This window comes from Nicotiana sylvestris, chromosome 2, assembly GCF_000393655.2.
Source record: "Nicotiana sylvestris chromosome 2, ASM39365v2, whole genome shotgun sequence".
In the NCBI taxonomy this organism is placed as follows: Eukaryota; Viridiplantae; Streptophyta; class Magnoliopsida; order Solanales; family Solanaceae; genus Nicotiana; species Nicotiana sylvestris.
This window is the reverse complement of record NC_091058.1, coordinates 177,635,750-177,662,945: the sequence shown is the minus strand read 5'-3', so window position 1 is coordinate 177,662,945 and position 27,196 is coordinate 177,635,750. Positions and strand designations below refer to the sequence as shown.

Here is a 27,196-nt window from a genome sequence, read left to right as displayed (position 1 = left end):
GCTCTTTATGATCAATGATGAGCAATAAATGATGAACAACAAATAGAACACAACAAATATAAGCAATAAATGTAAGTAGTGAAGCCAAAAGAATATGTTTAAGTCAGAGAGCAGAGAATGTTTCTTGTATTGAATGTTGTGAATAATGTATCTCTCCTACAAAATGACAAGGGTTCCCTTTATATATCAGGGGGAATCCCAATATAGTACAACTATATTTATTACAAAGATATGTGGCTGGTATAGCCATTTAATGTCACGGTACGGGCTTGAACTAGCCTAGTAGACTTGGTCAGCTTTAGTCATGTGTCTTGGGAACTTCCCGTTAGTCCATCATAGATGCTGATTTGCATTGCCTCGAGATCGATCATTGGGATCCCTCGGGGTCAAGCCCAGAGCTAAACTTCGAGCCTTCTAGGAGCGGTATTTACGAGGTGCCTTAGCGGTCACAAAGTCAGACCCTCTGATTTTTGCCGTATACAAGAGGCCTCTAATAATAATAAAATCCTTCTCTGCGATTAATTGTATTAATAAATATTCGAAGTATTTTATAATCTAATTGTACAAGACGCTTCAGCCAGTTATCACATCATAAATTGCGAAATAAGGTCTTCAAGATGTTTAAGGCAAAATGGCAATTAACACTTTCTTTCTTTTGTATACACACTTTATTAGCTTTAAGTGCCTGTACCTTGGTCAAATTTCAGGTTTATTATTTTTTCATCCTTCAACTTGAATTGCATAAGCAAACCAGTTTCTTTTTTCTTTGGGTCTTTTAACCATACAAGAAGAGCAGAATACATTGATACAAAAGCGGTTGCATAAATAATTCAACATAAGAAGTAACCTACAATAAGCTAAAGTACACAACAAATCTCTTCACTATCAATGTATATAACTTATATCCAAAAGCAATAACATAACATTGACAGAACTCGCATACATGTGACCTAAAAACAATAACCTATGAATTACTTCATCCAAAGTTAGTAAAACCACACAACACCAATGTGATATTCATCATCTGATGATAGCAGGTCTATTAGTTGTCCGTTTAGGTCTAGGTTTATTACCTTGCCTTGGCATCTCAGTAGTCAATGCATACATCTTCACAGCAAATAATTCATCTGGAAATCCTTTTTGATCCTGACAAAGAAAAGTCTATTGTTAGAGCAAAAATGAATTGTACCCTTCAGGGAGACAACATATTACAAGTAGCGGTACACACTTCCAACTACAATTTAGCTAATATTATTATTGAGGATACTCGAGAGAAAAGAAGACACCAAGTTGGTCATAAATAAGAAGTAAATCTAAAATATCGCCATGCTTCTGTCATGGGAAAAGATGCAGCTTCACAAGAAGAAGGGCTAAAGGGGAATGCAATACTTGCTAAAAGCGCAGAGAAAATGAAAATGTTTGCTGCTAATGGGAACCAGCAGAGACGAAACAAAATTATGCTCCCATCTGAAGAAATTTATCATCTTGTGATAAGGTTAAAATGTGATGCACTACTAAAACCAAGTAATAAAGTTAGTGACCATGGAAGAAAATTCATGATTTTCATATGGCACATGAGATGGAAGTAATGCTATGTTTGTCACCTCCGTCTTATAGAAAGAGGGACAAAATGATTAAGGAACAAAATGATGCACCGAAACCATTAGAAGAAAACATTCTTTTCCTAAAAGTTACAACCTAAGCACTGTACAAGCTAAGTAATAAAAAATTGGAATGACATGGAAAATCGAACACATAAACTTTCCCTTTTCTCTGAAGACTTCCCCTATGGCACATGAACTAGAAGTAAAGGCTTCATCTTTACCTTCATCTTGTAGATGTATAGTCCACATTGATTGAACAGCTCCTTAAAATATGAATCTGATCTTGTGATGCTCTTATCTTCTTTGTCCAATACAAATCCTTAAAATAGGTTACAAACTTCAGTTAATTTGCATATCATTACAACTCAATCATTATATATACGTTCCATAACATCAGAAAACTGGAGTCAAGAACTTACTCATCTCTAACAAGAAATTCATCAAATCAAGAAACAAAAAGTAAAGCTCAGCACAGTAAACAAATGGAAACTGTATGATGCCCAACCAAACAACAATATGGACCAGACATCAAAGAAACATCAGAAAACTGGAGTCAAGAACTTACTCAGCTCTAACTAGAAATTCATCAAATCAAGAAACAAAAACTAAAGCTCAGCACAGTAAACAAATGGAAACTGTATGATGCCCAACCAAACAATAATATGGACCAGACATTATGGAAAGCAGGGATTTTCTGAACAATCACCTTACGTCCTTTGACTGTAGGATCAATTTCCCTGCAATTGCTGTTTTAAACTACAATACATTTACGACCAATTCTCTATTTTTGTAAAGTAACTGATATACCTGCAGACAAGATGTATTTTAAAACATGGAATCTTAAACAATATGCTTCTTTTCTTAAATTGCTAAAGGACATGGGTTTCGGCAATAAATGTATCAAATGGATTTGTTGGTGCATTCCATAGTCAGATTATCTGTGATTATCAATAATTTTCCTCATGGTTCTCACAGATTATTGCCCACAAAAAGGGCCCTGAGACAAGGTGATTCTCTATCACCCTTTCTAGGTTTCTCTTTATACTTGTAATGGAAGGTTTCAATAAGATGATGGTCTCAGCAATGCAAAATAGCTGGATTACGGGATTTTCAGTAGGGTATAGAGCGCTACACGTACTCTGCACATCTCCCATATTCTCTAAGTAGACAACACGTTAATCTCATGTGACGCAGAGGTAGATCAAGTCCTTTATCTGAGACTGAGTCTTGTGAATTTTGAGGCTGTTTCAGGGTTTCACATTTAACTTATTAAAGAGTCATATGCATGCTGTCACCAATATGCATTTGCTGGCAGATATTATGAGCTGCAACATTGGTTCACTCCCTACGAAATATTTGTGGCTTCACTAGGTGGGAAATCAAACTGTACAGCTATCTGGGATGATATTTTGGAGAAATGCAAAAAGTTGTCAAATTGGACAAGACCATATCTTTCATTGGGAGGTAGATTGGTTCTCATCAACAGTATGTTGGATTCAACCATATCTTTTCATTGGGAGATGGATTGGTTCTCATCAACAGTATGTCGGATTCTTTACCCAAATACATCATAGCTCTTTTCCCCATGCTCGTACAGGCGTCTAAGAGTTTGGAGAAAATCCGTGCAGACTTCCATGGCAAGGGAATAAAGAGAAGTCTTAAAATTTGGTCAATTCGAAGACTGACATGAAAATCAAGAAACTAGAAGGTTTGGGACTCTGAGATTTGAAGACTCACAACACCATCTTGTTGAGCAAATGGATCCGGAGGTTCAACCAAGAAGTAAAAACCGCAGTAAGGAGAGGTGTAATCAGCACAAAGTACGGGCTTCTCAATCCTTGGATGACCAAACCAACTCCTTCCTTCTCAGTCTCTGTTTATGGAAACACATTAGGGCTCACTGGGATTTCCTCAATATGAGTTCCGCTATCAAGGTGGGTGAAGATTTTGGCACATATGATATTTAGTATTGTTACTATAGCAGTTAAATATGATCTCAATATTGCAGATTGATCTTTTATAGCCTATTAATTAAAATTGGGGTTAAAGTGATCTATTTTTTTGAAAGGGTAAGTACTGGGATTGAAGTTAATCTTCATGGAATATTTTAAATCAAATTGCTAATTGTAGTTGTCGGGATTGATATTATCACTATTTTGGATTTTTTGATTAGTAATGCTAATGGCAAATGTTATGATATAATTACTCTATTTCTATATGTTAGAGAGTTTTTCTACTTGTGTGCTTTACTTTTAACTAGTGTCTCCTTCACTTGTTGGTTAAAACCCCAAGAGTCTTATCGCTGTTTTACACTTATCATTTTAAAAACATAAGAGTTCCCTTTCAAGTTTACTTTTATAAAATGTGCAACAGAACCGAAAAGTGTGCTCAACTTGATGAAATAACATAACACGAGAAGGAAGTAGGTGATACTAATTTCCACATAACAGAGAAGTCAAAGAGATGATACCTGTTTTTGCAATGTTCTCTTTTAGAACAAAAAGTCCACCAGGTTTCAAGCCAGCCTAGATGAAAAATAGAATAAAACAAACTGTTTAACTGCTTTATCGGAGAAAAGAAAAAATCAGAAGTGGTTTAATTGAGAACAAGTAAACATGTCAGGTATTCTATTACAAAACTAAAGTTCAGAAAATCCATGCCCCACACACAGGTGACAATCCTTGATAAAAGCAACCAAAACAGAAAACAGATAAAGATAAAAAAAATATAACAAGTATAACTCTTTAGCATTACACTTATTTTTGATAAGGGAACTCTTTCGGATTACAAATTTTGGGCGTTATAAAGGAATAAGTATTAGTACCTGAGATAAGCATCTTTAAGATGATGTTCGCCGAGACCATTATAGTGGACAAACTTATGGGCAATGAGTTATCAGGTATCCGATATGATCAAGCAGCTCTTTCATATTAGATAACAAATAGATTTGGGTTTACTTAAAAAAGTGGTAGAGGGAGGAGCACGAGCTTTCCTTAATCAAAAGTGTAAGTTATATCAAAAGAATAGTGTTTTTTTCATTTCGATCTTGATGCAGGTCAATTATGCCAGTCATAAGAGAGATCTATGGCCTTTGCAACACAGAGAGCAGAAGTACTTTGTTCTCTATCCCGGTGCATAACTTAAAGAGATCTGATAACAGAATGATTCAGGTCTCATATTCCAACTAAATACCCCAGGTAAACAACTAAATCTCTTTAGAATTTACCTGTTTTTCTAAACAAGTAGAACAAAAAAAGCTTATAAAATGTACAAGAATATGTTTCATGACCCGACTATGGGTATACATCCCAAGCGTAAGGACAACAAAGAAGAAGATGCAAAATCTCTAACTATAAGGCTAAAAAACATGCACAATGGCAGCACAAGTTTGGCAGATGTTTTAAAACATATCAGGGCTGCAATGGGCTATGTCAAGTCTGCCTCAGTTTGGCTAAAATATTGGAGCAGGAAGGGCATGTCTAAAACAGCAAAATAGAATGGTGGAGCCAATGGAAAGAAAGAAACAGAACATGCTTTGAAGGTTAGCTATATCCTGAAAATTATATCAGAATATATTTTTTTGATTTCCTATTGTTATACATTTGAAATTGTAAATGAATTTGAAACCCTGTTAGACTTTCTACATTCACTACATAGCCAGAAATGGTTTTACTTTCTTTCTTGTCTTTTTTGCTGGGATGTAACCACAGCACAATACTTGTGCTGCTTTACCTTTCAAAAAAAAAAAAGTCATGCCACGAAAGTAAGTATAGATTGTTCACAAGCTGGCATTCTACTGATAGCGATAGGGACTGCAATCAAGTAGGATATATTGTTGAGAAGGTTGTTACAAATTGTTGAATGAAGAGGATATCGAGATTGTGGTGGATGTGAAAATCCTAGCAGCTAAAAAAGCCAGTCACATTCTCTCAATCTCACTGGATATAAGGATGGAGAGCTAAGTGATCCAAAAGTTCATATTGTAGAGAATAGCAGCAAACAAAGTACTAAGGTCCTGTCTGACCACGGATCACTTGCTATGCCACGCGGTGGAAAAACAAGTACTTGGAAGCATTCTCCCTGACACTCTAGCATAAAATGAATCCTAGCTTTTAGCTTCAGAAATGGTAGAATAAATGGTTGTTGTTTGCCTACAGTGGAAGTTGCAGTAACCTGCAGAAACAAAGCTACAGCAGAAACTAAATCTACTACATGGCACAGCCTGTTGGCTTGGGATAAAAAGTTGTTGCAAGCTCAATCAATCACAGTTTTAAAAAGATTTTGTTGATCAGGAAAATAGATTTTTATAAAGAATAAAACTATGATGTTTTAGTGTTATTAAAAGCAATTGCTTTGTCAGTTAAAGCGATGTGCGAATCACTTCATGGGTGAAGCTATGCGCTTCATAGAAGTGCATGCTTCAAAAATACGCGCAAAATGATCAAAACAAGAAGATCTATGTTCTTTCAGTTTCAACTTTAAAGAGTTAGATTTATTTATGGATGCTGAGATCAGTTATTTTAATTGTAATATGATCATTTTATAGTAATAGATTTAAATATGTTCTGTATATTTTTAATTTTCTCTAAATTGTTATTTTCAATTCAAAAGGAGCTTGTGTTTCGCTTCAGGTTTTTGCTTCGCCGTGTAGACCTTGTTGCTTTTTGGCACTACTGCCCATGTTTCATAAGCTAATGTAGCTTGCAAAATATTCACATCATACTGGATCATGAACATAATGAATAGTGCAATAGCTACTTATTACAATCGAGCCCTAATAGAACTTCATTTTAGAAGATCACTTCACCTGTGCTCTCTTGAAGAATGAAATAAAGTCATCATCTGCAAGATGCCCAATACACCACTGAACCCAAATAACATCATATCTTTCAGCATCAGGAGTAAATTCCTTGAAGAAAAAATAAAAGGGAAAACAATGAGTAAGCAACAGCCTAAAAGTGAATCAAGACACTAACCAAAACCACGGTAATCTTTCTAATTCAAATATGTGGAAACAAAGTGCAAGCACGAGTCAGATAAACACACTAGACTTACCTTTAAAACACCCAAACTATAAGCATGTGACAGATACTATGAATTGCAATAAGCTAATGTTTCAGTTTAAGTTTCAAATTTATATGCATATACATTTTGTGTGTGTGCGCGCGCTGCATATTTATTTCCCGTGAAAAATGTTTCAATCAATATACATACTGTTTCGAATGAAATCATTCGAAGCTAAGAAAAAGTGATATAACCAGAGGTTGATATGGTGAGCTAGTGAGATTCGTTCTTAAGCTCAATGGATCAGCAATGAATTTTGAATGCCTCATGATGACACGCTATGACTAGAAATAACTGAATTTTGAGATATGTATGGAAAAAGCCTAAAGGAATCTCTTTAAAAACGTAATTTCCTGAAATCTCTGTCTAGCAGCAAATGGTTCCTTGGAGAACAAGACAGAAGAAACAGTTTAAAAAGGAAAATATCTCTTTATTTCTTCACACTGCAAAATGGGGAATCATTTTTGTTCTCAGCAGAAGTTACAACACAGCATACTATTGTCTTTTTCTTTTTTTTAATATGAATAGCATACTGTTGTCTCTGTTCTCTGTTCTCTGCTTCCAGAAATCATAGTATCAAATGCCAAGGGATAGCTACCGCAATAAGGACTTCATTACTTGAAATGACCATGTCTCAAGAGATACTGACTGATCATAGGACCTCCTACCACTAATTCTTCCTTCTTTTCACCTGATTTCGAGACAGATTACATGGAGAAACAAACAGCTGCATTGTTAAAGTAAATCACCTGCTGCCTATGCACTACCTAGGGAAAAGAAAAAAATAAATGTAGAAAGCAACATGTTTCCACTTTGATGACTCAAGAGGTGAATGAAAAAAAAACTTAAATTAGATATATGTCCTATTTCCCACAAACGCGGAGGTTAGGGTGACGGGTCAGTGATTGCATGATCCATAAGGGCTGTGTTTTGCTTGAACTTTTAAGCAAGATAAGGTCTATGTTGTGGATATTGGTCCTAATGGTTTCACTTTAAGCTATCTACCAGAGGTGTCAAAGCTAGGTCAAACGAAATGCTATGGAGACCGTCCGTTCTTTTCAAGCCACTGGAAAAGTTTAAAAGAGGGCCAATGCTTCCTTCAAACAATCATATCAAGGAAGGATGAGTTACAAGCATTAAGAATTTTGAACCTATGACGGTAGCAAGAAGCATCTATATGAGTTTGCACTGTTGCTAAGGTGTTCTTTATCAGATTTACCAAATTATGGGATGTGATGGTCTTAACCTCCCCAATTGCATTCACTGAAGAAAGACAAATTCTGAATGTCGAAATAGTTATTAACGCACTAGTACACTTGGATTAAGATGGGTGTAAAGGCTCAAGCCCAACTGCCAAGGTATTGTCCCTTCAGGCCCAACTTTGAGGCCTCACTATTTTGTCCCTCTGGCTAAATGCGCCTCAACAGTTGAATCATGAACTCACCCTCATATGGCCCCTAGCTTTCGCCTCCCATCCTGATATGAGATCTGTCTAAGGCAAGCTTCACCCTGAACCTTCTTTCAATTTCAACCGCCAATGGTTCATGGGCTGTTACACCGACTCCCCCTCCCTTGGAGACTCAGCTCCTCGCTGAGGTTTTTCCAACCATCATACTAAGGGAGGTACTAGCTCTAACACCAATTGTAACGACCTTGGTCCAACTGCAAAGGTATTGTTAGCTCTGGTAGGTCTTTGGAACGACACGGTTTTGTCCCCATGGACTTTAACCTAAAAGGTTCCCTCTACAATTGAATCCTAAACTTGCCTTTATATGGCCCCTAACTTTCCTGTCTAGATGAGGCCACCAAGACATTATTGATATTGTTATCTGATGAAAACTGGAAATCCTAAAAGCAATGTACTAAATCTTGTACTACCATATTTATTTTGTTGTTTGGACCAATGATAATGTTGACAATACTTCAATGTTTGAAACGTACTCATATAAGTGAAAACAACACCAGCCATGCCATTACTGAAATCTCAAATTCAACAATCCAGCAAAAACGTCAAAATATCGTTCTCTCCCAGATAAAGAAACAATTACGGGATAAAATTTCTTTTATCACCTGATTCTGATGAGGTTGCAGCTTGGTGATATCTTTGCACACTAAAATCATAAGAGAACAGTAGAAGGATAGTTTCTATTCGGAGATCATGATATAAAACACAGCAGGCAGATCCACGAGAATCTACCGAATTAAATAGGAACCGAGCAAACAGTAAATGATTCTTTTACTTGCCAACTTTTTTTGTATAAATCCAAACTGTTAAATTGTGTGACCACTTCTTTAATTAAATTGTTAAAGAGGAGAAATTCATTGTATATGCCTACAACATGCCGCCTCATGTTGAGGTCTGATTATTCTTAATGAGATATGCACGTAGAAATATTTTTGTTGACAGGTAGCTGTAAGTTCGAACCTAGGACCTTTACTGACTCTAGCACCATGTTTAATTGTGTAACCATCACATCTAAAATCTTAATATGTTAGAGGGGACACTTTTATTTATGTATTATATGTATACAACGGATACTTATTTTATTCATCTCTTGTTTTTAGAAATTCCTTATTTTTTTAGTGGAACCGGTATTGTTTTAATAATATTTTGGTTTATTTATACTCCTATGTTTTGCACTTTTTTTTTTTTTTTGAGAAGGTAACATATTTATATATTAATAAAAAGACTTCACTAAAAAGGTGAAGTCACCCATATTTACAAGGAAAGTGCCCAGAAATAAAAATAAACATTAAATATCCTTGGTCATCTCACAAGGAATCTAGAACATCGAAAATGGATTCATGATCCTCCAACAACTTTCCTTTACACCAAGTTATTATTTTAATAATATTTTGGTTTATTTATACTCCTATGTTTTGCACTTTTATCATCACCAAGTTATTGACTTAATATAAATCTACCTAACTTTAATGCAATAATTAATGTTAGTCAAATATAAAATATAAAATATTATGCTTTCATAAATGAAGTACTATAAGCAGATAATAGCGAAAAGGGAATAATTTTTTAGTGAAAAGGAAGCAACTTAAGCTTGTACCTGGAGTGGAACACAATAAAAATTGGCAGCTTTGTGCAACTCTGACACCATTAAATTTTCAGGAGCCAAATTTACCCGGGCTGATTCCAAAAAATGTGATACAGGCTCTAGTAGGTCGACCTGATGAAAAAACGAACATGTCAAATTTTTGTCGAAGGAATATTAACTGCAGGTAAATCTGAGGAATAAAAGTTTCTTAAGTAGATGAAGCCATTTACCATGTTTGTGAAGAAACCACAGCCATTTAGACGAGATGGCAGCAGTAAATTATGGTGCAAAATGGTGGGCAGAATATATGTTGCATATATATGCCATGTGACTATAGGGTGGGTGTGGAAAAGCGCCTTTGTATTCAAGAAAAGAATACATGCTAGGAAACTAAATATTACAGAATCATCCTTGGGACCAGGACAAAGCAATCAAGTGTGAAGAGCTTAAACTAAAAACATCAATCAAGAATTATTGCAAATGCACACTGCATCCCACAGTAATTATTGCATTTACCAAATTTATCTCCAAAAGAAGTACAAGAAGAGGAGAAGGATGCCCACCTTGAGCAACCCAGTTTCTGATAAGTCCCTCAATTAGAAACGCAATGTGCAAATCCATTATAAGTTTACACACAATTTGAGTGACATGGCAATGATTCTGTTTAATAACAAATAGTCGGATGGTCCAATCACCTAGCCGTTGCAGCCAAATCAACTTCGGGTAGAGGTTGTTTTAAATTCCCCAATGCAGGAGGGCAAAAGTAATAATTCAAGCAGCAGCAGTGTGACTGTCTAGTATGCCTACATAATGATCCTGCCGAAACTCCACCAAAGGGATGCTTAAAATTTTCAAAATTGTCAACATCAATAACAAATGATGGACAGGATGTTCTTGATGCGAGACACTAAATATATGGGGTCAACAAGATGGGTAGTACCGGAATGCATGAGAAAGACAAAGAATCTTATTTTGGCAGAAGAAAAGAAGCCTTGGGTCTAAAAGGGGTGGCAACCAATGCATTTGCTTCTTTAAAACTCATGTTCTTCAATTTGATATGTCCATATATGAGCTGAGCCAGTGCAGACAGGGAATATGGCTTTGACTAGCAAAGCTTATACTTACTGCCTAACCAACATGGTAGGAAATGCAAGATCTTGAAGGAACTCACTCTCTTAAAGCTGAACACTACCACTATGTCTACATCAGCCATAATATTTATAGCCCGTTTGGCCAAGCTACAAAAATCAGCTTATTTTGAGAAGTGCTTTTCTCAAAAGTATTTTTGGTGAGAAGCAGTTTGTGTTTGGCGAATTAATTTGAAAAGCACTTCTGAGTAGCAATTAGTGTTTGACCAAGCTTTAAAAAACTGCTTCTAAGTGTATTTTTCTCAGAAGTGCTTTTCAAAAAAGTGTTTTTGGAGAGAAACTACTTTTTTCTGCTTCTCCTCAAAAGCACTTTTTTCCTTTCAAAAGCTTGGCCAAACACCTTAATTTTTCAGTTTTGGAGGCAAAAGATGTCAAGTCTCTGTAGTGGAGGCCAAACATTAGCCAAACATTTATGAAAATAAACTAGATCTGCTTCCTCTTTCATGGAATTTTGATCAGTTTTTTCATGATCCCCATCGCCTCTCCCCAGCCTTTGGCTGTGGGAGAGCAAAACCATCAAAATGATAATACAAACAACATCAATCTGAAACAGGCATATGCTTCTCTAGTTGCAAATGAAGGAGCACGCAAGAACCAGAACCAAGTGTTGCTGCCAGTCAGATTTGAACATGGAGAACCATTGATTGAATTCACCACTGAAGAGGTGAAAGAGTTTGTTATCGAAGAAGGTTTACACCAAGCAGTCATCGTTAAATTCTCTTATGGAAAGCCAGAATTACATGAGCTCAGAAGAAACTTTTCAAAACAGTTCGATGTCAAAGGCAATTGTAACATTGGTCATCTGGAATATAGGCACATATTGGTAAGGTTCGATCTATATGATGATTATGTCCAGTTTGTTTCAAGATCTACTGGGCACTTTAACTCAAGAGGGGATGAGTTCTTCTTCAGAACATTCCCATGGACGATTGGATTCGATCCAAAAGAGGAAACATCGAAGGCTGTGGTTTGGATCTCGTTCCCAGATCTGCCACCAAACTATTTTGCTCGAAAATCATTATTATCTATCGCATCAGCAGTTGGGAAACCTCTAGATGTAGACAAGGAGACAAAAGATCGAACAAGGCCAAGCGCTGCAAGGGTTAAGGTTCTCTTGGATCTATTGGACAAGCATCCAACAAAAATTAAAATTGTCGTCATTGACAAACTCTCTGGTAAATCTACTGATTTCCATCAAAAAATTGTTTATGATACCCTCCCAAAATACTGCACTTGCTGTAAGCATCAAGGACATGATGAAAATTCATGTCGAAGGATAAAGAGACAAAATCCAGATTCAAATGAACACACAGAACAGTTGGGTCGAAATGATATGTACGCTGGAGCAGCTGCAGGGTGATGGTAGGCAACTCTTGAATGCAAAAAGGGATGCCAACAAAGTAATAGAAACTGAGAAAGAAAATCTAATGCATGATGATGTAAGGGCCACTGTGACGACGCAGATCATGAACAAGGACAATGTTTCTGATAAAGGAACTCATACAAGTTCGACAGGACAAAAAGGAGCACAATGGAAGGAGGTGAAGGATAATCGTGTGAAGCTGGTAAAAAGTCAGAACATTGATCAAAGAAAAAATGGGCATGAGATGATTACAATTTCTGAAGCAGTTCAGCAGAACAAGAATGAACGTCAATTGGCACTGGTGGAGGTAGAAGAAGTTCAGGCAAACCAAATTCAATCATTGAACAGATTTGCAGTGCTAGAAATGGAACACAGTGATTGCAACGAAGGAAATAAATTGATTTTGATGGGTGAAAGCTCTGTTCCAAAGAATATAGCTAATCTGGAGCTAAATGAGAATGTAGATGCAGCTGCAAATGTAGTTCCAAATGCTTCTATTTTTAATCTACTTGATAAAGAGACTATGCCCCAAACTCAGTCACATAAAGAATCCACTGCACACTGGGTACACAAGACTTTTGGAGACAAACTTGTTACCACTAATCAATCATGTCAAGATATCCCTTCTCAATTGATAGATACATTTAGTATATCTGAACTAGTGACTGAGAAGGATAGATTAGCTTTGACTAGTGGCAAACTTTGGGAGGATCAAGCAGAGGAAGACTCTGACGAAGGAGAAATTCCAGAAGGAACAAATGGAGAAGCTGAAGCTAATCAGGAGGCTATAGAGGAGGAAGATCAAAGTGTAAATGACAATGTTGTTAACACGGATCCAATGGCAAAAATGGAGAATGTCACTCAGTCTCAAATTGAAAGCAGGAGAGAGGAATATGTACCAGTTGAAGGTCATGAACCAGTGGAGAAATCAGCTGCAGCAGGTACAACTGCTACAAATTTAGCACCAAGGCAGGAAAATACAAGTGTTCTATGAAAGGACACTGACACTGTGCCCAGCTCAAACGTTTTTGAGATTCTTGCAACTGATGAGGGTGGTGGAACTGATGCAATAAGCCTAAATGAAGATGTGATGAACAAGCAACTTGTTCCATGCTCTACCCGTGGAAAAAATCATCAAGGAAGTGATACTTTAGTCAACAATTTCGATTGCCGCCTAAATGCCTCATTGAATACAGGCCAAGCACATAGTGCAACTACTCCAACCTTGCACTTCTCCAGTCCACAAGTGGAACAGACTATTAAAGAGACCCAGGCACCTATGGGAATGCAACCCAACATGGTTAAACAACCACTAGTGACTTTGAACAAATCAGTTTTTGAAGTTCCTACACAATCTATGGAGTCTTATGGTGAGTATGGACGAGATTCTGAGCAACTCATGATATCACTGGAAATAACAACGAAATTGTAAGAGCAAATGTAAAGGAAATGGCCATCAAATTCAAAGCTCCTGATTTCATTCCCAACACTAAGCAACAACATAGAGGGACAAATAACAACAAAGGTAGGTCGATGGGTGAGGCAGCAGCAATGCAATCTGGGCAGCAGCAGCAGCATACAACAACTGCAGCTGATGTTAATACTAATCCTGGGCAGCAGCAGTCCAATGCAAACACGACTGGGCAGAAGCAGTCCAATGCAAACACGACTGGGCAGCAACAGTCTAATGCAAACATGACTGGAGCTGTAGTAATGGTAACTGATATACCTACTATTTCGTTGGAGGACAGAAAGTTGCTGGATGCTTTGGGCAATCCAAAACCACACAAAAGTGCATACTCATCATGCTCAAAAATGACCGGACTGAAGCTGAAATTTTCAGTGACAAACAGACATGAACCATGTAGTGCAAGAACTCACAAGTTTGATAAATGAGGGGCAAGATTCTAATTTCTACATTGTCTTAGTTTATCATTTTCAAAGCATCATCACTTGTAATAGCGTCATAGAGTGTGTTATAAACTCTATGGCGATCATAGAGTACTTGGTACTTTCAAGTTCCTATTTTTTACATGCTTGCTAGAAGATGAGGCTTTCTCTTTGCCTCAATAGGATTGGTAAGGTAAGGTTTAGCACGGTTAGTGTTGCCTTGGTCCTATGCCTTTGGAAAAATATCCACACGGCTATGAGATTATATGCCCTCGTGAGACTTTGCTGGCAGCTACACCATGAATCCTCTACATGAGGCTGCCATCATAAGGCAATGTGAGGCGCAGAGGAGTGATTATATAGCCAAGGCATATGGGTAACAATACCGGTGCTATTGTCCCCCTTATTTATACTTTTCCTAATTGTTGTATTTTTGTTTTTCTTTTATTAATAAAAAACTAGCCCTAGGCGCTTGCCTAGCGGATTGCCAAAAAAAAAACACCTTAATTTTAGAAAGAAAAAAAAGCACTTTTAACCCCAAAAAAGTCCTTTTTCCTCAAAAGAAGCTTGGCCAAACAGGCTATTAGCCTATTAAGTTACTCTGCAAGAATAGCTTCTCAACACGCTTTGAATTGGGCCAAATTGGTATTAACATTGACGAATACATGTTTGATGAAAAATATATTTTGTCGAGACGTCAATTTCACACCCAAAAAGGGGATCCCTAATCATCAATGTGCTCGTATACTGATAACAATTTTTGCGAGCCTTTCTCTTGGGAAGCAATTGCGCATGTCCTCTACTAAACATGATCGTATTTCCTTTCCGAAAAAAGAAATCACCTAGACTCTTTTTTCTCCCATCAAGAAGCAACGAGGCAGCTTACTGTGCCAATGATTCGCAATTAGATACCTCGATCCTATAAGTGGGTAGGTTTCATCTCACTCCTCATGCAAGGTTAAAGAATCGAACTTGAAAAAAATACATGTGTAATCCAGAGCTAGAGCAATCAAAGAGTCTACTAATTGTTTTAGAACGACGCAAGGAAAGAAGCAAAAGGGCAAGGGGTAAAAGAGTCTTGTAGTCAAGTATGACAGCCATGGAATTCATACAAACATAGTACTTCAGAGCCTGTGGAAGAGGAAGTTCTAATGCTCATCGCCACTCAGCATGTCCAAAATGTCTTGCTTGTTATTCGAGAACAAGTAATGAGAAAAGGCCGGTTTAGAAATTTGGCAACTAATATCCTTGTAATGTAATGATAGATGAAGATGTTACACATAATCAAAATCGAATTGCTAAAATGGAGAAGTGCTACTGGGATATTATGTAATAAAAGGATGCCTGTGAAAGTCAGAGGTAAGTTCTATAGAATAATTATAAGATCAGCAATGTTTATGTGAGTGAATGTTGGGCCACTAAGGTGTTGCATATCCACAAGATGAGTATTGAAGAGATGCGAATGTCAAGATGATGTGCAGTCATACAAGATTTGACAAGATTAGAAATGATCGAAATGAGACGAAGTCACTTGAGATGGTTTGGTCATGTCTTGCGTTGACCGCCAGATGCACCAATGCGTAGATGTGACACCATGGTGAGTAAAGGTGTTATAAAAGGACAAGGTTAACCTAAAATCACTTGGAAGAAAGTTGTCTCGAAAGACTTACAATCTTTTGAGATGCATGCAAAAATAGCGAAAGATACAGCAAAGTGGAAGAAAAATATATAAGAGAGACCTACTAATTGAGAATATGTTTTAGACTTAGATCATGTTAGCACTTTTACTTTACGTATTATGCTTTTATAGGAGAGTTGTGTAGTCTTTCAGAGATTTACACATCGGTAGAAAATATAAAGAACTTAGTACTTTTTACTATTTCTTATATCAAGGTTCTAGTACTTTTTAGTTTTTATTCTAATTATTATTTTATATTGTATATTATTGGCCTGAGATAATTTATATGCAGTAATATAACATATAGCCGACCCCAACTTGTCTGGGACTAAGGCTTAGTTGTTGTTGTTGTTCGAAACTAATATCCTCAGACTTAATTGCATAAAGCTAGAGCCTCATCTCCATGTGCTAAGAGCCAAATAATGGCTATAACATTCTCTACAGTAGGTCCCATCATTCCAAAACAAGCAGTATGTTGCTGGTTGAAATAAAGTCAAAAATCCAAAAGAAAACACAAGATTGGTTTCATATCCATAAGGATGTCATAACGGGAGAACTGTACCATGTCGTAAATTTCTTGTTTCTTTCAATCATTGCCTTGGCCTTCTCACCATGAATAAGCCAATCCCCACGGTCACTAGAATTCTTGCAAAAGTACAGAATCATTGAGATGTATATGGAAGTGATTTATGGTGAACCATTGAGATGTTATAGGGCAAGCAGGACATAGAGATGGTCTGTCTGAAGATCCCTTCTCAAAATCATCTACTATGAGGGGACCCAACATATAAGCTTTTCTGTTTGCGGAAAAGAAACTAAAGCGTTGGAGGCTACAGGTTCTTGAAAGGTTTAGAAAGGAGATTATCTGGTAGCCATTGACGTGGATGATTTGAAAGTTAGATAGAAAGGGAAGATAATTAAGGCATTGATGAGGGCGATCAAAGGTTAGTTAGAAGGGGAAAACAATGAAGCAAAGACTACATAAAGGGGTGAGAATGTGTCTTAACAATTGCAAAAGTTTATAGAGAGTTTCAAAAGGTAATCGCTGGAGCAAATATTCCTAGGAAGAGCAGACTCCGAAAAGACCAGTCATAACCTTTGGTAATTGCCAATGATATCCAAATTTAGGTGTTAAACACGGCAGAACTCTTCCAATTTTTTAAATTCTCAAGCGGTTACGGGGACAAAGTGTTAATGCCAAAATTCCAAAAAATAAAAATGTGCAGCCAGCCTTGCCATCGCAAAGTTGGATGATCAAGAGGTTGACCTTAGCTGCCTAGCCGAATGGTTGACAAATGAGCTTTCATGGAGTACAGGTTAGGTGAAGACTCAACAATTTGGATTGTACGTGGTTGTACAATTATGGATCAAAATAGAACACCCACCTCCGGGCATGGGAAGAATTGAAATTACTAATAAAACTACTTTTAATCAATGATCGAATCAACAATCAATAACTGCTCTCCACAAAAATAGGATAGATTATTGCTGACTGAACATACGACACAGACAATTAGGCAACATCGCCCATAGACATAGAATGAACAGTTGATCAAGCCAATAGCCACTAGCACATTATTCATGATGCGCTAAACTTTCACAAGAATCCGGAGGACAACAAAGAAAGAGGCTGAGACCCAAAACATAATAGCTACAAATAGACATACTTTTGTGCATAGACACATCATCTCAACCTATCAACACAACATCAAATCTATCTTTACTTCTCGTACATAGATACATCATCTCAACCTAACAACCAACATCAAATCTATCCTTACCTCTTGTCACTTCCTTTCCTTTACTACAACAACAACTACGCCTCAGTTCCAAACAAATTAGTATGTCCTTTCCTTTATCGAATATATTTAGCTTATTCACAAGTTTCCTCCAGCTGCCAGTACATTGCTTTCTTTACATACAGGCCTATTCTAGCTAGATTATTTAACCAAATATCTATATTTATTTCTATGCCAATAATCATAACACGTTCTTCTTCTTTGTTTGGGAAAGGTAACACTAGTTGTAACACTCTCAAAACTAGGACAGCCTGTGAAGAATTCCAATGAATCTATAGTTGAGAATCACGCCCTCAGAATCACAGTGGTGAATTCGACTCCATAGCTACCCAGCTTAGATGACTCAAAATTATTTGCTAACATATTGTTACTTAACCAAGTCACTAACATATTTTCTCTCATCTTTACAATGGCAAATGTCATGTAGATATTAGGTAATGGGACAATGCCTATATAATATGCACAACTGAATTCTAAGTCCAAACATTTGCATTCACAAAAAGTTAGATGCAAAGACATACCGAGAAAGGAAAAAAGATTATTTGAAATATAATTTGTCTTGGTTCATGTTTTACAACTTTAAGCTGAACGAAAGGCAATTTTTTCATATCATCCAACTGATTCAATCCATTTACTCATTTAGTAGTGACTGACCGGTGAAACATGATCTCCCCCCCCCCCCAACCCCCAAATTTCCATAGATATCAAATGCAGTAATCATTATAGAAACTCGCCTCAAGGATAATCGTTAGGACCTCTTGAGGGGAATCATGGAGTCCTCCTCCCCCACTTCTAGTTTTCTGCTTAATCAAGGATTCTTTACTATCTTCTTAGGAATATAAGTACCGTGAAATCTATCATTCAAGGCAAAGTCCAATCTGGTTGTCTGCTGTTTTTAGCCTAGATAGCCATTTTAGAGGGATTAAACACAACGTCTTGTCAAAAAGATCAAATTGTATGAATATCTTATTTGATGATAAATCAGATATACTTTATTCAGATTGAAAGTACATACCTCATTGAAATATCGTATAAGAAGATTCTTGGTAACCCTTCCAATGCCAGATCCACAATCTGCACCAATTGGAGAAAACTGTCCACGCGTTATAAACCAAGAAACTAGACAATATGGTACACACAATTGCTGTCAATTCTGCAACTTGAAGCAAACAAAGAGTTCCAATAGGTATTAAAGTTCAATCACAAGTCAAAAATGATACACTGCACTTAAAATCAGCATTTAGGAGGTCATTGCTTTTTGGTAAGTCATTCAGGAAAATAGTAATGCTCAAGTTCTTCGGAAACTGTGTATTAAGGTGTAGACAGGCTGCACAAGTTAGAGAAGATGTGGTGTATGCGCCCTCTGTAAGTCTTGAATTAATTAAAAGACATTCAGTTTCTTTTTTCTTTCTCTTCGCGGAAGTTTAAAATTAAGGGAATGCCCTTAATCGACCAAGAAGGAGGTCGATTATCGACCATAGGTTGATGTCCCTGCTACTTAGCCATTTTTTTCACCAAGGAGGTGGCAACAGAAGGGGGTTGAGTAGCAACAACGAGTTGATAGACAACCAAGAAGGTTGATTATCAACAATAGTTTGATGATCGACCACTAAGGAGGTCGTTTTATTGACTATAGGTTAATGATTAACCACGAAGGTGATACCAAAAGGAGGGTCGATTATCGACAATAGGTTGATAATCAACCAAGAAGGAGGTTGATAAACTAAACCACCAATAAAGAGGGTTGAATATAGACACTAGGGGATAATCGACTAAAGAAGGAGGTTGATTAACAATGACAGCTCAATTTAATTGAAACAGCAACAGAAGAAAAATTGATATTCTTTTAATTCTTTAATGTAATAAAAGGGTCATCTGTTAGCAGCTGCTACTAGCTCATAATCAACCTAACAACAATACAACTTCGATTGATCAAATTCACTGAATAATTACAGTAATCTTAGGGAGTGAAAGTACAATAAACGGAGTTACAACTTAGAAAGTAGAACCAGAAGAACAGTCAGAGTAGAGAGGAAGAAGAAGAAGAGAATAGGCAGAGAAGAAGAAAGACAGAGAAGAAGCAGATAAGGGAGGAAGGAGGTTCACAATCAGCAAAATCCATAATGGTCCCATCACACAAACTTTAAAACTCTTAGGCACACCCTGACCTCTAATAGAATTCTCAAGGAGAGTCCCATGAATAATCCCTTAACATTCTGTTAGTTGTACGCAGCCTCAAGCTTTTCTTTGTGCCACCTGAAATATCCAACTCATCAACCACCGTGGCAATTTCAATAGACTGGGCTGCCCTATCCTTCATAACATTACCCCTTCGGCAAAAGGAACCTTGTCCTCAAGGTTCGTTGAGGTATCAAGCAATTGAAGAGAAGCAATCTGGTTCTCCGGCTTGCCAATACATCGCTTAAGCATGGATATGTGGAAAACAGGGTGAATGCGTGCACTGGCAGGGAGGTCCAATTTATAAGCGACCTGACCAACTCGCTTTAGTACTTGGAAGGGGCCAAAGAATCGATGACCCAATTTGTGATGAAGTTGTTGACGAGCTGAGTATTGTCTATAAGGTTTCAACTTAACAAATACCCAATTACACTCGGAAAAGTGATCATCTCGCCTCTTGCAATCTACTACCTCTTTCATCCTCGTTTGTGCCTCCTGAGTTAAGTTTCAAAATGCCCAAGACCTCATCTCTGCGGGTCATATATTTCTCCACCAAATCATCTGAGCTGCCACCCAAGACATATTGAACCATACCAGGAGGTTCTCTACCATATAGAGCTTGGAAAGGAGTCATACCAGCTGATTGATAGGAGGTGTTGTACCAAAATTCTGCCCATGGTAACATGGAAACCCAATCATGGGGTGTATCCGCAACAAAGCAACAAGGGTACATTTTGATGCATGTATTCAAAGCTTCTGACTGGCCGTCGGTTTGAGGGTGACAAGCATACTGGTAGCAAGAGTGGTACCCTGAAGTCTGTGAATCTCTTTCCAAAAGGAATGTAGGAACCTTGGATCACGATCAGAGATAATCACTCTAAGCAGTAGCCACTGGTTGTGCTGAAAAACTAGAAGGTAAGCCACAAAGTGTCCATATTTGGTCAAGCGGTCAATTACCGTCATGATGGTCGCCTTGCCTTTCGAAGAAGGAAAGTAATGAAGTTCATGGCTACTTCTTCGAATACCATAGCTGGGATTGGAAGGGGCTGCAACAAGCCCGCAGGTAATTGAGACGAGTCCTTCATCGGGTGACAAATTTGGCAAGAGGCAACGCAAGTCTTGACATCTTTTCTCATTCCTTTCCAAAAGAAATTAGAAGACAACCTATGAAATGTTCTTGCCTCCCCAGCATAACCACCCAATAATGATGAATGGAACTCTCGGACCAAGTGCAGAATCATATGGGATCACCAGTCTATTCTTGTGGAACAGTAAACCGTCACGAAAGGAAAACTCTGCAACAGTAGCTAAAGCTTGCTGCAGTGCTGCTTGCCAATCTAATAATACCGCATGGGACAGATTAGCCTCTTGTAGTGTAGTGATGAAATCAAAGGTCCTAGTGGATAAAGCTAAAAAGGAAGCCGGGTGCGAGACAGAACATCTGCTGCTAAATTTTGACGGCCTGGACAGTAGAGAATAGTGAAATCATACCCCACAGGTTTACACAGACAGTTCTGTTGCTCCGGAGTTTGAATGACATGCTCAGTTAAGTTCTCGAGAGACTGCTGATCCGTCAAAATGGTAAAACGATGTCCTAACAAATCATGACATAATTTGCTGACTGCTTGAGTGATAGCATACATCTCACGGTGGTAAGTTGAGGCCTTTTGCATACGAGGACACAGTTTTTGGCTATAGAAAGTAATGGGGTTGCCGGCGTGTGTTAAAACAGCCCCAATACCAGTATCCAAAGCGTCTGTTTCAACCTGGAATGGTAGGGAAAAATCACGTAACACAAGAACAGGTGTAGAACTCAATAGTTCCTTCAATTTATCAAAGGCAGCTTGGACATCAGAGGTCCAAGCAAAGAAGTCCTTTCGCAACAAATATGTCAGGGGGCTAGACACTTGAGCATAGTGGCAAATAAAACACTTATAGTAGCCAGTTAATCCAAGGAAGCTCCGGAGTTCCTTTACATTCCGAGGGGGCAGCCATCGCTGAATTACAAGTACCTTGTCTGGATCCACAGAGAATCCTTGTGGAGATAAAACATGCCCCAAGTAGTCGACATGAGACTGGCCAAAGATATACTTGGATAGTTTAGCCACCAACTTGTGGTGACAAAGCAACTGCAACACCAAAGAAAGATGCTCCAAATGACGCTCCCATGACGGACTATATACCAGGATATCATCAAAAACACCAAAACGAACTTGCGAAGATAAGGCCAGAATACTTTATTCCTTAAGGCCTGTAAGGTTGAAGGGGCATTCGACAGACCACAAGGCATTACCAAAAATTCATAGTGATCATCATGTGTGCGGAAGGCTATCTTTTCCGCATCGGTAGCCTTGATACGGATTTGGTAGTAACCTGCCAACTTAGAGAAGAACTGCAAGCCATGAAGTTCATCAAATAATTTATCTATAGTAGGAAATGGGAAAACGATCTCGGACTGTAATAGCATTGACAGCCCGATAATCCACACAAAAATGCCCAAGTGCCATCATTTTTGCGAAACAACAAGACAGGTGAAGAATACGGACTGGTACTAGGATGGATTATACCATCCTTCAACATCTCATCCACTAAGCGCTCTATTTCACGCTTCTGAAAATACGGGTACCTGTAAGGTTTGACAGTAATAGGCCCCGAGTTTGGAAACAAATGGATAGAGTGATCCTGTGGGCGTGAACATAGATTTTAAAAAATGTCAGAAAATCCATCGAGAAGCTCCTTAGGATCTCATGGATAAGCAAGCAGACTATCTGGGTCATGAGACACCAAAGCAAGGTGAGCATAAGATGCCACGGAATCAGAGTTATACAAACAGCGAAGACTTTGAAGTTGTACTGGTTGAAGGACAGGGGAGGCTTCCCTGTCCAAGTGGATGCATGGACCATCATGGTGAAATTTGAATATGTGCTGCGCATAGTCGTCAGAACGGGGCCTATAGTAGCCAACGATGATACACACAAGACCAAATCAACTCTGTGCATAGGCAAAACATAGAAATCGAGGAGGAGCTCAAGGCCTTGAATGGTCAGAGGAATAGATCGAACAATACCCTCAGAGCGAAGGCGTTGTCCGTTGCCGACTACAACTGAAAAACTCTTTGTTGACTCCACTGGTAATTGAAGAAATTTAGCAACTCGAGTCTGCACAAAATTATGGGTACTAGCCCCATCCAAGAGAACCTGTACAGGAGATCCTTGAATATGGCCCCAGAAGCGTACCGTGGTCGCGGAATAAGCACCAACAAGGGTATGAAAGGAAATGGTGGAGTGAACTTCCATTTCTAAGGCTTGAAGATGCTCGGCCAGAGCCTCATCAAAAATAGTTGGGGTGAAAACGCCTGATGTCTCCAAATGCTCATTGGATATCAATAAAAGATGAGAAAAAGGTTTGCATTTGTGGCCAGGGTAAACTTTTTGTCACGGGAAAAACACAAGCCCTTCTCGCAGCGTTCACGAAGCTCTAATGTAGAGAGTCGTTTGATAAGAAATTTAGGCATGGCTAAAGCAGGACTAGAGACGGTTGAAAAGGGGGAAGATGAAGTGGATAATGCGGATATAGGAGTAGGCAAAAGGGGTTGTGATTTGGGCCAACTGGATCGAGAAGGCCCATGGTCACGTTGCAGCTTATGTTCATACAATTGGGCAAAGTGGACCGACTCATCTAATATTTTGGGCTTTGCAATTAGCACATCATCCTTCATCTCAGGTTTAAGGCCCAACGTGAACCTATGCACAATCATAGCATTTGGAAGGGCTACAACTTCAGTAACGATTGCCTCAAACTCGCCCGATAAGCGGCCATCGTCATCACTTGTTGGAGTTTGGCCAAATGTCCTTCCAGTTCCTATAGGTACCGCTTTTTGAAGCGAGAGATTAATTTCTCAAAGAAAACCGACCAGTCACTTAACTACTTATTACGAAAACGCCAGCAATACCACGCAATAGCCTCACCGTCCAAATAAAATGAAGCAATGGTGAGTCGATGGTCAGCTTCAATACTGTAGAAATCGAAATAGCGATTAGCTTGAAAGACCTAAGCCTCTGGATTATCCCCGAAAAACGACCAAATTCCACTGATGCCGGTTTATAGCGCAGAGTTGGGTGGTCGACCGCCGCCACAGCGGAATCACATCAACCTGAATAGGATGAGAACGACTAGATTCAGCAAAGAAAGAAGTGATCTGATTACCCAAGGCAGTGATATGAGTGATGATCTCCTGAACTTTCCATTGATGGCCATCGACCTTAGCATCAAGATTGGCCATCAAAGCAGTAACTTCACGAATCTCGTGCTTGAATTCGAGCTGAGTTTCCCTAACCTCCTTCATGGAGTCATCTAACTTCTGTAAACGAGTGTCACATTGTGAGGCTAAATCAAAGAAAGTACCAATGTTAGCAGTTGCTACTAATTCACAATCAACCCAACAACAATACGACTTCTATTGATCAAATTCACTGAACAATTACAGTAATCTTAGGGAATGAAAATACAATAAACGAAGTTAAACTTAGAAATAGAACCAGAAGAACAGTCAGAGTAGAGAGGAGGAGGAAGAAGAGGAGAATAGGCAGAGAAGAAGAAAGATAGAGAAGAAGCAGATAAGGGAGGAAGGAGGTTCACAATAGCATAATCCATAATGGTCCCATCACACACAATTTAAAACTCTCACGCACACTCTGACCTCTAACAGAATTCCCAGGGAAGGTCCCACAAATAATCCCTTAACATTCTATTAGTTGTACGCAGCTTCGAGCTTTTCCTTGTGCCACCTGTAATATCCAACTCATCAACCACCATGGCAATTTCAACAAAGTGGGCTGCCCTATCCTTCATAACATCATCACCTATTTGAAAAGTATTTACTCAATTGAAGACTTAAAAGGGGTCATCCACCCAAGTAACCCGTTAGTTTAAGAGTTGCCTCTAGTAAATAAATTTGTCTAATACTCCTCCATTTCATTATTATATTGCAATGTTTACTTGGACTCGGAGTTTAAAAAAAAAAAATTGGCACATATCAAAAGTACCCTTAGAACTTGTAGTCATAAACATACCATGGCAATTTACTATAAGAACATGTCACTAAGGGTAAAATGAGATATTGAAAGCTAAAGAGTTTTCAAATATAGAAAGGTGTTATTCTTTTTTAAACGGTCTGAAAAGTAAACAACTACATATAAAATGAAACAAATGGAGTAAGAAATTTGTCAAAACATTTTAACTCACAGAGGCAGCTTCACCTTAGCCCTGTAGCAAATAGTGTAAAGATAGCAATGGTATAAAGTTCTAGTCTTGGGTGGCGTTTAGGGTGGAGGAAAATGTCTTCCATGGAAAAAAAAATCTATGAAATTTTTTATCCCTTATGAAATAATTTTTTGAATCATTTTTAAATGTTATATTGGATACAAAAGTACCTCATGTGTGGTCATTGTAGAAGGTGTATAAAGGGTATGAGAGCAATGTTTTGATAATATTTCTAGATATTAAATGTTGACGACATCATCCAAATGCTGATTAAAACGAGTAAGATTGAATAGGACAATAGCGCACTGGTGGAACTCGGCGGATAATAGGGTCGCCTTCTACCCTTCTCCACTTAAATATCATACTTCTATCTGCATCTGAGTTCGAACGCATGACTTGCGCTAAACCCACATATCATGTGTTGCATAAACACTAAAAACCATATTCCTAGAAAATATTTTACTAAAAATCCAAATAATTTGGGGAGCTTTTTTTAAGGAATACATTTAATCTTGTATGCTAACATGTAATACTGAGTTACCAATATGTTCCATTGTTTCAGAAAAAGATCCAAGGATAAAAGCGAATGGATGGACTACCCAGAGCTACAAGATGGCGGCCTCTTCCAGCATCAGGGAACCTTTCTGGCAAAATGGTGTTGAGAAATTCCTCACTTGCCTTTATATCAGCCTCATTCACATGCCCATATCCGCCCAGCACACCATCCACTGTGGCTTCCACACCCTTCACATACCAACAGAGATAAATCAAGTAAACACATAGAAATTACATACAATAATACTTTTGCCTCAATTCCAAGCTAGTCAGGTTTAGCCGCATAAATCCTCAATATCCATTTAGTTCCAATATTCAATATTTTGTGTTCTATGCCCTATAGTTATTTTTTTTATGATGCTAGTGTCGGTGTCCGGATCACCTTGCGCGTAACTCAACTATTTCATCAGGTACCTGCTACTCCCACAGGCACGCACGTCGCGTAACTCACAAACACTTAGGCAGACCGGGAGAAATCACCTAATGTGTTTTATCTCCACTTGGATGAACCTCACACTTCATGGTTCTACTTCATTGACCATTAGGCACCACCGTCATGTGCTAGTTCTTTATATTTTCTACTAACATACAAATCTCTATACAGACAAAAACCAACAACAGAACGCGTATAAATTACATAAAGCAAAAAAAGGGAACTTACTTCCCAGTAATTGATGCCTTTGTTATACCATTGAGACTTCTTTTGGTGGTCACCATCTCCTACTTCTTCTCTCCACATCTCGTCCGCGTTTCTAAATTCACGGCCATCGGAGTCTAATCCGCCGATTTCCATTTGGGTCAGTGGCCGAACGGCTAATGGTGTCCTTGCTCTGCGTGCTGGTAATTTCGGCGCTAGAAAGAGGTCGGGAATTTGAAAGTGAGAGCCAAGGCTAGGAAGGGAAGGGGCTTTTCCTGAAAGTATCATATGGGACATTAACTTACTTTTGTTTTTAGTTTTCATTTCTTTTTCCTTCGGAAAAGCGCCGAATATCTTTTAGTATCGTAAACTATTTAAACTTACCATTTATATCAAATTTAGACTGAGTGTCACGTCACAGCTCTAGATTAAATAGAATCAACCCAATTTAAATTACATAAATCCATTAAAACTCACTCTTAATCTACCCAATTTAAATTACATAAATCCATTAAAGAATGAAACTCTCATTTGACCCTCACGACCTAAAATTCAGAGTAATTGTAAGCACACCCAGCAAACAAAACTGAACCTATTGTAAAACATAATTAAATGCATTCAAGTATGTAGATGTTCACAGTGGATCTATTGCAGGTGCGTAACTGCGAATGAAAGAAGAAAACTTCTTATATCATACAATTGTGTAGTATTCCAATTATTCTGAATTTCTCTTCATTACCATTACCCACTTCTACCCAAATAAACTAAAATTACGACTCTGATTTTTATGACTATCTATCTATGTTACAGTGTCCCATTGGAATGGAAGGAATATTGTATATGATGAATATGTTGACAATGTTTGACCGGAGGAAGATGTTGAAAAGGGTGAGGGTGAAATGAGGGTTTCATTCGTTTAGGGCTTATTTGAGAAACTACCGATTATGTCGGCCCATAAGCAAATTAGT

General features: G+C 38.1%; 1 protein-coding gene across 4 annotated transcripts; it reads right to left on the bottom strand.

Moving 5' to 3' along the window:
• Positions 1-97: 97 nt before the first annotated feature.
• On the bottom strand, positions 98-27,124 carry LOC104236734 (alpha N-terminal protein methyltransferase 1). 4 transcript variants are annotated; one of them, XM_009790725.2, is made up of 9 exons: positions 26,253-27,124; positions 25,636-25,780; positions 18,612-18,670; positions 9,731-9,850; positions 6,412-6,513; positions 4,075-4,129; positions 1,826-1,923; positions 1,074-1,146; positions 98-512 (listed from the first exon to the last, which is right to left on the bottom strand). In XM_009790725.2, the coding sequence occupies exons 1-9, from the start codon at positions 26,550-26,552 to the stop codon at positions 415-417; spliced, it is 1,050 nt and encodes a 349-aa protein (XP_009789027.1). In that variant the 5' UTR covers positions 26,553-27,124; the 3' UTR covers positions 98-414. The 4 variants fall into 4 exon arrangements, with proteins under 4 accessions (XP_009789027.1, XP_009789028.1, XP_070024453.1 ...); XM_009790726.2 differs by having other exon boundaries at positions 98-490; XM_070168352.1 differs by having other exon boundaries at positions 476-507.
• Positions 27,125-27,196: the final 72 nt, after the last annotated feature.

Coding starts and splice junctions, on each gene's coding strand:
- LOC104236734 (XM_009790725.2), bottom strand. CDS start 26,552: ATGAAAACTAAAAACAAAAGTAAGTTAATGTCCCATATGATACTTTCA. Junction 1,147..1,825: donor TATACATCTACAAGATGAAG/GTAAAGATGAAG, acceptor TTTCTTTGTCAG/GATCAAAAAGGATTTCCAGA. Junction 513..1,073: donor TACTGAGATGCCAAGGCAAG/GTAATAAACCTA, acceptor AATTAATCGCAG/AGAAGGATTTTATTATTATT.